Here is a 13983-nt window from a genome sequence, read left to right on the forward strand (position 1 = left end):
TACCTGCTGTCTCTATCTCTTTCTTTCTCCCTCCCACTCTCCCATTCTGGTCTGGTAGCTACTACCCGCTGTCTCTATCTCTTTCTTTCTCCCCCTCTCCCATTCTGACTGGTAGCTACTACCTACTGTCTCTATCTCTTTCTTTCTCCCTCCCCCTCCCCCATTCTGACTGGTAGCTACTACCCGCTGTCTCTATCTCTTTCTTTCTCCCTCCCCCATTCTGACTGGTAGCTACTACCCGCGGTCTCTATCTCTTTCTTTCTCCCTCCCCCATTCTGACTGGTAGCTGCTACCTGCTGTCTCTATCTCTTTCTTTCTCCCTCCCCCTCCCCCATTCTGACTGGTAGCTGCTACCTGCTGTCTCTATCTCTTTCTTTCTCCCTCCCCCTCCCCCATTCTGACTGGTAGCTACTACTTGCTGTCTCTATCTCTTTCTTTCTCCCTCCACCTCTCCCATTCTGACTGGTAGCTACTACCCGCTGTCTCTATCTCTTTCTTTCTCCCTCCCCCTCTCCCATTCTGACTGGTAGCTACTACCCGCTGTCTCTATCTCTTTCTTTCTCCCTCCCCCTCCCCCATTCCGACTGGTATCTACTACCCGCTGTCTCTATCTCTTTCTTTCTCCCTCCCCCTCTCCCATTCTGACTGGTAGCTACTACCTGCTGTCTCTATCTCTTTCTTTCTCCCTCCACCTCTCCCATTCTGACTGGTAGCTACTACCCGCTGTCTCTATCTCTTTCTTTCTCCCTCCCCCATTCTGACTGGTAGCTACTACCCGCTGTCTCTATCTCTTTCTTTCTCCCTCCCCCTCTCCCATTCTGACTGGTAGCTACTACCCGCTGTCTCTATCTCTTTCTTTCTCCCTCCCCCTCCCCCATTCCGACTGGTATCTACTACCCGCTGTCTCTATCTCTTTCTTTCTCCCTCCCCCTCTCCCATTCTGACTGGTAGCTACTACCCGCTGTCTCTATCTCTTTCTTTCTCCCTCCCCCATTCTGACTGGTAGCTACTACCCGCTGTCTCTATCTCTTTCTTTCTCCCTCCCCCTCTCCCATTCTGACTGGTAGCTACTACCCGCTGTCTCTATCTCTTTCTTTCTTTCTCCCTCCCCCAGCAGCTGCTACCTGCTGTCTCTATCTCTTTCTTTCTCTCTCCCACTCTCCCCCTCTCTCTGTTTGGAGGGGATTTTTAGATGAATTGATAGTGTTATTACCTGTGACACAGTGGGCTGGGGCCACATCATCCCTTCTTCTCTGTCTCTGCCCCTATCTGATGGATCTCTCCTGAATCGTAATCTAGCCATAGTGAAGACATGCCGCAGATTACACTCAGTTCCTGGGGTGTGTGCTGTCCTCCCTCCCCTCACACTCAACGGCTATCAATCAGTATGGTCGTCAAGACGATTGTCTGTCAAGACTGCTGCAGCCAGGTGACTTTGAGGCCATGGGGTCCATGCTAATGCAATTGTGAGTGGCCTCAGATGGGCAATGCTGAATCAATCAATTTCATCTGCTGTTTAGTCTCCCCCTCACTGAGAACTTTCAGATATCAGTCAGCACTTTTGCTTTGATGGGAGGCCACTGAGGTGGGGGGTTAGTTAGGTTAAACATGCTGCTGGACATGTTCACCAGCTGTGACAGTATGTTTTACCAGACAGGGCAACTTCAACTTCTAGTGTAGTTGAATGTTGCAGTTGGATGTGATTTCACTGTCAGGTCTTGCTTTAAAACTGTTACTGTAGGTAGAGTAATGCGGAGATTGAGTGATCGTTCTGTGACTCAGCTGTAGCCTTGGCCCTAGCCTGGGTACCCGTCTGCTTAGTTAACATTTCACTCCTTGTATTCCGTGTCATTGTTTGGCATGACGATTCCATAAGGAGTTGACAGGAGAGCAGAAACAGACTGGCGCCCAGGCTACTTTGGCCCTGCTTGATGATGTAAATGTTCTCAGGGGGGAACTAACAGAGATATAACTCTGATTTGATTTGATTCATCCTATGGGAACTAAATACACAGCCAGACCCCTCATATTACCCCATCACTGCCTCATAATTGTCCTCTTATCAGCACTCTTATCCCTGTGACGATCTTCTCTTCTAATGAGAGCCCCTTCCTGGCCCTCCCTGGGAGAGAGGGGTCGTTCTAGTGGACCAACAAGCCCCCCTCCCGTCTCCCTCACTTCTCTGCTGTTTCCCGCCACCTGGCCTTTCTCACTCTCACAATGCTCTCTCTGTATGTACACCCTTATCTCCATTTAGAGCCAGCTGGTTTGTCCTGGTAAATAAATTTTAAAAGTCCACTATACAGTACATAGAGATGTCATTCACCAGAGACACTAGCCCTGAGGCTCGTGTGTCCATGTTGGTGTGCGTGTGTTTCCAGGACTGTTGTATGTGAATTTGACCCGTGATGTGCAGTTCAGCATGTGAAAGATGCATCTGCCACAGATCTCGAGTAGCCCTGTGTAAGTGATGCAGACAGATAACAACAGTTTTCCAACAGACAGACAGACCAGTGAACAGACCAGAGCAACACACGTGCTCCACCTCTTCCGTCTCTCTGCCTCTACTTTGGCATTTCCATTCATTCATTTTCTCCAGCTAAATAGAATAGATACCGTTACGCTGTTGTACTGGCTTCCTGCTGGCGTTGCTGGATACATGTCATTTACATTTTTACTGCAGCAGGTGCATCCTGCATCCAAACAGAAATGCATGACCTTTTTTTGTAAGGTACATATGCATAAAGATTAGACAACACGGTGTGATAATTCATGCTGATCCACATCAATCCATCAATCACATTCCCCAACTGTGGGATTTCCTTCAGAAATGTGATTTGGTATCACGTCAAAAGGCGTAGATGTACTGTAATTCAGCTCAAACGCAGGCCTGCTTGTTTCTTTCTTTTATCTGTCTCCCCGCTTGATTTGTACTGCAGACAATGTGCTCCCACAGCCGGAGTAAATCAGTATGATACACCCCCCACACATATACACACGGCCTTTCAAGTAAATGATAAGTAGGGTCTTTGCCGTTGAAACTCAATACGAATTTGCTTTGATAATGTAAAGGGTTTTTGTGCCTTTTTGTTTGACAGCATGCTTTACGTTGCAGATTACACATGGCACACATGTAAACCTTTGATAGGCTGAATCGGCATACATGGGACTTTTCATCTTTTGTATCAAGATGAGAGGAAATCCAAATGAATCCCATGGACGTAAGTGTTGCTAAGCGCTGCTGACCCCTTAGCGACAGGCATTGGCGGTGTTACCCAGGAAACGTACAGTAAAGCCTTTTGCACAATGACCAAGTTCTGAACTACCCTTTTGATGGAAAGTGCTCTCACAAAGAACACCATTATTCCCGAACGATGGTGGCAAATCTTTTTTGAATAAAAACACTTACATGTTCTTTTTTCAGGCTTTCTGAACCGGCATGCCCTCATTATTCTATTATTCTCATCAAGTGTCCAATCAGACTATCAACGTCTTTGGTGCTTCTAAGTGGAAGGTATGGAAATGACCTGCCCTTCTCTTGACACCAAAGGCCCCACTAATGGAAAAGATGTAGCATGGAACAATCTACATGTTAGTGATACTGTGGATATGTCACCTCATGGTCAATGTAAACATGCTTCCATGCACACTAAGTAGTAGTAGTATATTGTACACTGCATGCATATATTTTCATGTAGATTTATCTTACACCTGCTCGTTGTATTTACCATAGAAAATGGCAGTCTAATGCTATGGTATTTATCCTTTCCATTTTGATTGTTGCATATTGCACCTCTGTCAGTCTCTGAGGTTGGATATACTGGATTGTGCCTGTGAGGCTCTGTAGCAGGTGGGTTCTGGTGGAATAAATTGTCCACTAAACGAGGTGATCAATCAATAGCATGAATTATGAGCCTGTTTCATCATGTCTGTGTTTCATCCTGTTTGTTTTAGGCACTAGCAATGGAAGGGGAGAGAGCCTCAGCTGTATTCCCCTAACTGAGAAATCAGGGCATTCGTTACCCCTGCTCTGACATTTTTTTTAGATTCCCTAAGTCATCTACAAAGAATGCTTTGGTTTTCTTGTGTTAAAGCACTTACCACAAATATGATGACACAAGTTCAAGCATGGCCTCAACATGCAAGTCATATATTCTGTGTTTATGGAGTGAGCTCTGAACCAGGCACAATTATTCACGGGCAATAAGACCACTCCATATTACCCTGTCTGTTTCTTTAACCAAAACCTTGTGACTTTAAATCTGTCACCGTGACGAAGTACACATTTTTTCCTAGTGCAGTAATCATAATGATGAAAGTTTGGTTTGCAGAAAATATAATTTATGTTCACTAATATGAACTCCCTATTAATTACTGTGTATGTTTATGAAGGAAAAAATGCCCTTTTTCAAAGGTAATTTTGCTGAAGTCGGTCGAATTTTTAAACTTAATTAAATGAAACAGGAAAGCCTTCATCATTAAGGTAAATAGATTTTCACTCTGTCACTACAAGGAGCCAGCATCGACGGCACAGTTGCAGCCAATTCTACTACTCACAGTATTTGTCCTCTTCATTTAGACTGATGGTTGAGCCGCTGCAGATAACTACAGTCGATCCTTGTCAATGTTCAATGGCTTAATTGAAATCTTAATTACTTCATTCTGAATAAACACAAATTCTAAATGTGTATTTTTTTATCTGAACGTATCGTGTATCGTCTTTGATATATAGTATAATATTTTTTTTTGTCACATACAGCAGAGAAATGTGTTGTTTTACAGGGTCAGCCATAGTAGTATGGTACCCCTGGAGCAAATTAGGTTTAAGTGCCTTGCTCAAGGGCACATCAACGTATTTTCACCTTGTCAGCCCGTGTATTCAAACAAGCGACCTTGTTTGGCCCAACGCACTAACCACTAGGTTACCTGCCATTCCAATTCCTACAGTAAAATGAACTTGCTTACATTGTGTATCTCTCACATTAATCCCTTCAATAGACCCAATTCTCATTGATCAAAAGGAATATCAAAAGGAATATCTTCCATTGTTGTTGTTTGCAACCCATTAAAACCGAAGGATAAGTAGACAATAAATCATGAAAATAGTGTCTCTGTCTCAGAGGTAGCGCAAGTTTGTATCTGTATCCAGTGATGGATTTGTTTTTTTAAAGGTAAGATTACCTCACTTACTCGCCTCGTTGTCATCCCAGAGACATGTCTGACAGAACCAGGCCAATTTGTCTCCACTCGCTAGTCTCAGATCCAGTGGAACCAAGGCCGGAGGAAAATCAATTCACGACTGGCAGAGATAAGCTGCATTGTATGGCCCAACACAAAAGCGTCCCCCCCATTTACACATATCCGCTAATCTCCTCAAAGCTGCCTGCCTTTCACTTGAAAAAGAGGGAGAAGGCTAGGAAATGCATATTATATTAATTCCAGAAATACATTGTATGGCTCTCCTGTGGCTTTCATTATCAGGGCCTTGGGAAGACTGCATGACAACAACCTAGATATTTACAAATGAATATCTGTTTCTGAACCTGCCAAGGCTTTAACGCTGACGTCAACTCACCAACCTGATTTGGTTTACCTACTGAACAAATGTAACGCCTCATTGGACTGTGAAGAATATTGTTGGCCTTATCAACCATTTCACGAAATGCTGTTATTGAATGAGGCATTTTCGATAGACTTTCCCTTTTTCGGCTGAATAAACAGAGACCACAAAGGTTAACTAGTTTATATGTCTGTTTGATGGATAGGAGTGAGGATGGTCTCAAGTTGAGTTGAGTTTTTGTTGTGTGACACTGTGAAGCGATATGATTGGGGGAAGTTAATTCAGTGACCCCACCCAGGGAGCTGCAGTTACCTCAATTATGAACTGGTGCCTGCAGAACCAACTGGACCCTATAGAGATGTAAGAACATTTGGAGCCACGTGTCAACAGGTTCAGTGGGCTTTAGTTCAGCCTTTCAGCACCCACACTGTTGCATTCCCTGCTTGACTTGCTCCCAGATATTTCGCAGAGCAGCTGCACAAAGATTCAAGACTTCACACGTGTGCACACGCGTGCACACACACACACACACACACACAGGCATGTGAGCGTACACACACACACACACACACACGTTTTATTCTTCTTTCCTCGTGGGGACCCAAAATGTATTTCCATTCAAAATCCTATTTTCCCTAACCCCTAACAATAAACATAACCCTTACCATAATCCTAACCCAAACCCTAACTCCTAACCCTAAACCTAACCACTAACCCCTAACCCTAATTCGTACCCTACACCTTACCCCTAAACTTACAATAGCCTTTGTCCTCATGGGGACATGGAAAATGTCCCAACGAAGGAGAATTTTCCTTGTTTTACTATTGTCGTAGGGAGTTTGGGAGATTTTAGGTCCCCACAAGGAGAGAAGAACCAACACACACACACACATACACACAAATAGTCACACACATTCAAACACAGTCAAACATACCACAGCGTGTTCAAAGGCACTTGCATCGCAGTGCTAAAGGCGTCACTACATTCCCGGGTTCGATCCCAGGCTGTGTCGCAGCCGACCGCGAGGCGGCGCACAATTCGCCCACCGTCGTCCGATTAGGGGAAGGTTTGGCCTGCTAGGCAGGATGTCCTTGTCTCATCGCACTCTAGCGACTCCTTGTGGCGTGCTAGTGTGGCTGGCTTCCGGGGTTAAGCGAACAATGTGTCAAGAAGCAGGGTGCCTCTCCCGAGTCCGTACGGGAGTTGCAGTGATGTTACAAGACTGTAACTCCCAATTTGATATCACGAAATTTGGGAGAAAAAAGTGGTGAAAAATACAATTGAATTAAAAATGAAAACAACATGATTTCCTAGTTAACATGCCCCTGGACTGATGAGGAATTCAGAGATACATGTCATCCGCACCAGGGGAACAGTGGGTTAACTGCCTTGCTCAGGGGAACAGTAGGTTAACTGCCTTGCTCAGGGGAACAGTGGGTTAACTGCCTTGCTCAGGGGAACAGTAGGTTAACTGCCTTGCTCAGGGGAACAGTGATTTAACTGCCTTGCTCAGGGGAACAGTGGGTTAACTGCCTTGCTCAGGGGAACAGTGGGTTAACTGCCTTGCCCAGGGGAACAGTGGGTTAACTGCCTTGCTCAGGGGAACAGTGGGTTAACTGCCTTGCTCAGGGGAACAGTGGGTTAACTGCCTTGCCCAGGGGAACAGTGGGTTAACTGCCTTGCTCAGGGGAACAGTGGGTTAACTGCCTTGCCCAGGGGAACAGTGGGTTAACTGCCTTGCTCAGGGGAACAGTGGGTTAACTGCCTTGCTCAGGGGAACAGTGGGTTAACTGCCTTGCTCAGGGGAACAGTGGGTTAACTGCCTTGCTCAGGGGAACAGTGGGCAGAACGACAGATTTTTGCCTTGTCAGCTCGGGGATTCGATCCAGCAACCTTTCGGTTACTGGCCCAATGCTCCTACCCATTAGGCAACGTGGATGGATAAAGGTTAGGTATGGCTGGATAAAGGTGAGCAGTGGATGGATAAAGGTGAGCAGTGGATGGATAAAGGTGAGCTGTGGATGGATAAAGGTTATGTATGGCTGGATAAAGGTGAGCAGTGGATGGATAAAGGTTATGTATGGCTGGATAAAGGTGAGCAGTGGATGGATAAAGGTGAGCTGTGGATGGATAAAGGTTATGTATGGCTGGATAAAGGTGAGCTGTGGATGGATAAAGATGAGCTGTGGATGGATAAAGGTTATGTATGGCTGAATAAGGGTGAGCTGTGGATGGATAAAGGTGAGCTGTGGATGGATAAAAGTTATGTATGGCTGGATAAAGGTGAGCAGTGGATGGATAAAGGTGAGCTGTGGATGGATAAAGGTTACGTATGGCTGGATAAAGGTGAGCAGTGGATGGATAAAGATGAGCTGTGGATGGATAAAGGTTAGGTATGGCTGGATAAAGGTGAGCTGTGGATGGATAAAGATGAGCTGTAGATGGATAAAGGTTAGGTATGGATGGATAAAGATGAGCTGTGGATGGATAAAGGTTAGGTATGGATGGATAAAGGTGAGCTGTGGATGGATAAAGATGAGCTGTGGATGGATAAAGATTAGGTATGGCTGGATAAAGATGAGCTGTGGATGGATAAAGGTTAGATATGGATGGATAAAGATGAGCTGTGGATGGATAAAGGTTAGGTATGGATGGATAAAGATGAGCTGTGGATGGATAAAGGTTAGGTATGAATGGATAAAGATGAGCTGTGGATGGATAAAGGTTAGGTATGGATGGATAAAGATGAGCTGTGGATGGATAAAGGTTAGGTATGAATGGATAAAGGTGAGCTATGGATGGACAAACGGTTAGGTATGGATGGATAAAGGTGAGCTGTGGATGGATAAAGGTTAGGTATGGATGGATAAAGATGAGCTGTGGATGGATAAAGGTTAGGTATGGATGGATAAACATGCCACATCTGATACTGCCACGGTTCAACAGGAACGTACAGGTTCTACTGTATCTCCATCTTGGTGGTCATACTGTAGCTGTTCTCACTCTCTTTGAATCTGCTGAGAGTCATCTTAATGTGGTTTGAAATAAGTTATATTTTTAAAGCTGAATTCAGGGCCTTGCTTGCTTTTAGTCTGCCCTCATTCCTCCATTGCCTCCTTAAGAACACCCATAAGTGTTCTGGCCGTGCATCAATGTGGCTGATCAGCGATATTCTCTCAGGGTTGCTGCTGGCTTAGTGCTCTGAGTATTGCTGCTAATTAAAACACAGGCAGTAAAACCACACCCCCTCCTTCACTTGACAGACACACAGCAGCAGCAACACTCTCTCTCTCTCTCTCTCTCTCTCTCTCTCTCTCTCTCTCTCTCTCTCTCTCTCTCTCTCTCTCTCTGCAAAAAGCCAGATTAACTCAAAGCCTAGTCTGTCAAAAAAGCCACTAGGTTTCTCTGACTCCCTCACAACTATGGAATGTTGTGACTAGTGGCTAGGCTGGTGGCTAATGGGTTGTTATACAGAGCAGATTAAATGTTTTTCGTTGTACAGTATAGTGTATAGTATAGCATTATGATTTCCACTGCACTGTGCCAGCCAGCCATGCCAGCCATGAACTCAGTTTATACTGATGAGCCAAGTCATAAACCACAATAAGTGGAATGAGTGCCACTGTCTTTATTAATAGGGCCCTATGAAGGCTTGTCATGCTCTGAATGATGTTGGGCTTTATGCACCATCAGTACAGTATGATGATTGACTCATGGTTTAAATGTGTGTGTTTCCTGCAGTACTGGTATGATGGGTACGAGACGGGAGACCTGCCTGTTGACTTCTCTATCGTCTGGGACGGAGACTTCTTCATCGACAAGCCTTCCACCATGAAAGGTATGTTGTTTTTTCTCATTTTCAGAATTAAACGTTCTTCATAATAGTGTTGCAGCTAAGTAGTGTAAAGGACAAGTCGAAGACGTAACTGGCACACAGCAAGGAAACAGCAGACACACTGGTCAAATATGTGGTCATCCCATGCTGAGCCCTCTAGTGGCACTCTATGGGGATTGGGGCTATGGCTAACACAATAAATCATATTCAGTGGGATAATTCAGTCGCAAATGTGGATTAAGCCTTGGCAGTTTTTTTTTCTTATTGTCTTCAAAACTGTTAAATTGACAAAGATTTTTGTTAGATGAGTAAGATGTAAAAAATACAGAATTAAATGTGCAGTCCCATGTTTTGTATGAACATACCTTGTATAACTGCAAGTCGGGGACACATAGTGGTTGTCAATACTTCCCTCAAAGGAGCTTTATCTCACTGGTTTCATCGGGCCACTCTGAAAGAGACTCGTAGCTCCACAATCAGACTGCAGATACCATCTCTCCACTGGGCGATTGGCCCTGCGCGAAGATGAGCTGAGAGGAGAGAGCTAGTCATGTAGCTAGCTGCACAGTATTTGATTATGTTCTCCTCCTGAACTGGTCAATAACTCTGTGTACCATCTTCACCTTCAAACCTGTTTTTATCGAGGCGGCTGCGTAGGAGCGAGGACGAGGCTGAGCAAGGGGATAAAGGGAGATTAGCAGCTCAGGACGTGTGCTGTCACATACAGACAGCACAGTGCCGCGTACCTCACCACTCACCTTTCTGTCTCAGACTCCATCTTAGACGAGTGTTAACCCTGTCTGTCTGTCTGTCTGTCTGTGCTCAGCCCTGCTGTATAAGTGTGAGGCCCAGAGGGACAGCTGTGGCTTGTGTCTGAAGGCCAGCACAGCGTTTGAGTGTGGCTGGTGCCTGGACAACAAGAAGTGTCTCCTGAAGCAGCACTGCCAGACGCCGGAGCAGAACTGGATGCACCCCGGCAGGCACAACGTCCGCTGCAGCCACCCCCGCATCACCATGGTAAGACTGGAGCAGAGATATACTGTGTATAATACTGTATGGGTGTGTTTAATTCTAGAGCCTCAGAACCCAGGCCTTCTGCTGTGTGCGAGCATGCTGACAGGGAGATTGCTTCTCTGTGACCTTGACCCTGTTTCCATGGACAGATCCGCCCGTTGACGGGGCCCAAAGAGGGGGGCACGCGAGTGACGATCGAGGGGGAGAACCTCGGGCTGCAGGTGCGGGAGATCGCCCACGTCCAGGTGGCTGGGGTTCGCTGTAACCCTGTGCCCTCAGAGTACATCAGTGCTGAGAGGTGAGTGTGGTGACTTTGTCAATAGGGTTTCACTTGAATGGTATGCAAGTAAATTAGTGATACTTGGTCATATGTCTTCTAACTTTATTTCCTTTTAACATTAGGCAACATAAGCAGTGGGCCTTTGACTGACAGCTGAGTGTATTCTGTCCCTCAGGATCGTGTGTGACATGGCCGAGGCGCTACTGCCCCACTCTCCAGGTGGCCCAGTGGAGCTGTGTATCGGGGTGTGCAGTGCAGAGTACCGCACTCAGTCATCCCAGACCTACTCCTTTGTGGTGCGTATGACCCCACATGACCCCATCTCTTCCCAGAGAGATGACTGTGGAGAAAGTGTCTGGCCGTTTCCGGAGGCGAAGGAAGGATACCCGATCAATTGCAGTGGTTCTTCCCCGGCAACTAACTAGTCTTATGCTGCAATACAGAGATGGTGAACGTGTTGTGAAAGAAAGTGTGGCCAATGTTACATGTCAGAGATTACAAAAAAAACGGTAACTGTAATCTGTTACGTTACCGGCAAAAAAAATATTGTAATCAGATTACAGATACTTTCGAAAAATTTGATGATTACTTTGAGGATTACTTTTAAATTCAGAAAGAATGTTTGCAAAAAAAATAAGTTGTTTTCTCAATCAAATTCAAATCAGCATTGAAAAAAGGTGCAAGTTTAAGTTTGTTCCACCTTAGAGTGTCTGACCACAAGTCAGAGACCACTATGATGACACACCAAATGTGTTTGATGGATCGCGGGAATAGAGCAAGAATAGGCTTTTGTAGGTGACAGTCCAAGCTATGTCTTCCAATGGTGCGACTGCTGTCAGCGTCTGAACATTATCCAACTTGAAAAATGCTTGGAGGTAAGGATGAGAGCAGTGGTGCATTCTACAGCGATATTGATATCACTTATTATTGATATCTACATAGCGCATTGATGTGAATCACCCTGCTGCTCTCTCATTTAGCTATTTGTGCCTTATGGATTCTGGTTGTTGTGGATGGCTGTTCAGAAATCTAAATGTGTTTTTGAACCCAATAATGGTTGATTTGAAGAAGTTTAAGTTGCCTATCAATCATTGTTTTTGAAACCAGTGGACAGCCAGTGAAAAATGTGCTCTTGCAACAGCTGCATAGTGAGGATCCCAGCCTATGGAATAAAAGTGGGGCTTTTATTGCTCAATCTAATTAGTGCTAATAAATATTTTTATCCATAGGCCTAACGGACACATGTACAAAATCACACACTTTTGATAGACTCAAATCAAATCAAATGTATTTATATAGCCCTTCTTACATCAGCTGATATCTCAAAGTGCTGTACAGAAACATAGCCTAAAACCCCAAACAGCAAGCAATGCAGATGTAGAAGCACGGTGGCTAGGAAAAACTCCCTAGAAAGGCCGGAAACCTAGGAAGAAACCTAGAGAGGAACCGGGCTATGAGGGTGGAGTGGAGTGGAGATTATAACAGAACATGGCCAAGATGTTCCAATGTTTATAAATGACCTGCATGGTCAAATAATAATAACCACAGTAGTTGTCGAGGGTGCAACAGGTCAGCACCTCAGGAGTAAATGTCAGTTGGCTTTTCATAGCCGATCATTGAGAGTATCTCTACCACTCCTGCTGTCTCTAGAGAGTTGAAAACAGCAGGTCTGGGACAGGTAGCACATCCGGTGAACAGGTCAGGGTCCCATAGCCGCAGGCAGAACAGTTGAAACTGGAGCAGCCGCACGGCCAGGTGGACTGGGGACAGCAAGACCACTTCATTAACTCAACCCACTCAAGTGACGCACCCCTCCTAGGGACGGCATGGAAGTGCGCCAGTAGGCTAGTGACTCAGCCCCTGTAACAGGGTTAGAGACAGAGAATCCCAGTGGAAAGAGGGGAACCGGCCAGGCAGAGACAGCAAGGGTGGTTCATCGCTCCAGAGCCTTTCCTTTCACCTTCACACTCCTGGGCCAGACTACAATCAATCATAGGACCCACTGAAGAGATGAGTCTTCAGTAAAGACTTAAAGGTTGAGACCGAGTCTGCGTCTCTGACATGGGTAGGCAGACCATTCCATAAAAATTGAGCTCTATGGGAGAAAGACCTGCCTCCAGCTGTTTGCTTAGAAATTCTAGGGACAATTAGGAGGCCTGCGTCTTGTGACCGTAGCATACGTGTAGGTATGTACGGCAGGACCAAATCGTAAAGATAGGTAGGAGCAAGCCCATGTAATGCTTTGGGGCAATCTTAAAGGGGCAATCTGTAGTTGCTACATCCATTTTTGAACTTATAAATTAAATATATTGGTGTAAATATATAATTTAATCATATTATTATTATTTAGTAGAAAGCAATGGGTTAGAAGAAGCCTACATAACTACCCAACAAAGTAAACAATGATTTATCCTGCAATAGATGTTGTTCAATTGATAACATATTCTTCTTCTTACGCCTCTTAAGGGGAAAGTAATCTAAAAGTAACTGAATGTAATCAGATTACATTACTGAGTTTGGGTTCTCCAAAAGTTACATTACTGATTACGATTTTGAACAGGTAACTAGTAACTGTAACGGATTACATTTAGAAAGTAACCTACCCAACCCTGCCAATGTGACATACAGTAATTACCCAGCTATCCCAACAGAGCATTAAGCAGCGGTGAAACAGTAATGTGGCGTTAGTTTATAATCTCCTCAGCCTGCAAGGCGAGCAGCTGACTGAAATGAATGGGCTTGACTGCTGCCCTTAAACAAGCAATCAATAGCAGTCCTGCAGTTCTATTCCACCAGAACCCAAACGCAGCTCCCAGCCAAATGAATACATGTGAATGGAGCAATTACGTATGTAGCTAATTACAGAAAAAAGTAACATTCTCACTCATGTCACTGTCACTGTGCTGTTGAAAACACTTACTGTAGTGCAGTGTGTTGCAACAATTACCAGAAATATAATGGGAATCGGTTTGTTGTACTGTAGCTTTTCACAAAAACTGTATAATTGTTTTGTGTGCTGAGTGTTAACAGTGAGTTTCCTTCCTCTCTCAGACCCCCAGCTTCAACCGTGTGCGCCCGGAGAAGGGCCCCGTGTCTGGGGGGACCAGGCTGACAATATCAGGCCGTCATCTGGATGCTGGGAGCACTGTCACTGTATTCATCGCCCAGGAGGAGTGTCTGTTTGTTAAGTGAGTAGTCAGGGGAATGGACTGTGGTAGTATAGTAGTGCAGTGTTGTCTGTGCAGTACACTCAGAACTGAACATACTGGACACACTCTGCCTGTGACAGTGAC

At 45.2% G+C, this 13983-nt stretch overlaps 1 protein-coding gene across 2 annotated transcripts in view; it reads left to right on the forward strand.

The window, feature by feature from the left end:
• LOC110532305 (plexin A3) overlaps nucleotides 1-13983 on the forward strand; it is a 134520-nt gene that overhangs the window by 97397 nt on the left and 23140 nt on the right. For both annotated transcript variants that reach the window (XM_036988238.1, XM_036988239.1), the window contains exons 11-15: nucleotides 9303-9399; nucleotides 10223-10413; nucleotides 10560-10708; nucleotides 10866-10986; nucleotides 13742-13878. In XM_036988238.1, coding sequence (XP_036844133.1) covers nucleotides 9303-9399; nucleotides 10223-10413; nucleotides 10560-10708; nucleotides 10866-10986; nucleotides 13742-13878 — 695 coding nt within the window. The remainder of the gene's footprint in view (nucleotides 1-9302; nucleotides 9400-10222; nucleotides 10414-10559; nucleotides 10709-10865; nucleotides 10987-13741; nucleotides 13879-13983) is intronic.

The sequence above is a fragment of the Oncorhynchus mykiss genome, chromosome 9, assembly GCF_013265735.2.
Source record: "Oncorhynchus mykiss isolate Arlee chromosome 9, USDA_OmykA_1.1, whole genome shotgun sequence".
Classification (NCBI taxonomy): Eukaryota; Metazoa; Chordata; class Actinopteri; order Salmoniformes; family Salmonidae; genus Oncorhynchus; species Oncorhynchus mykiss.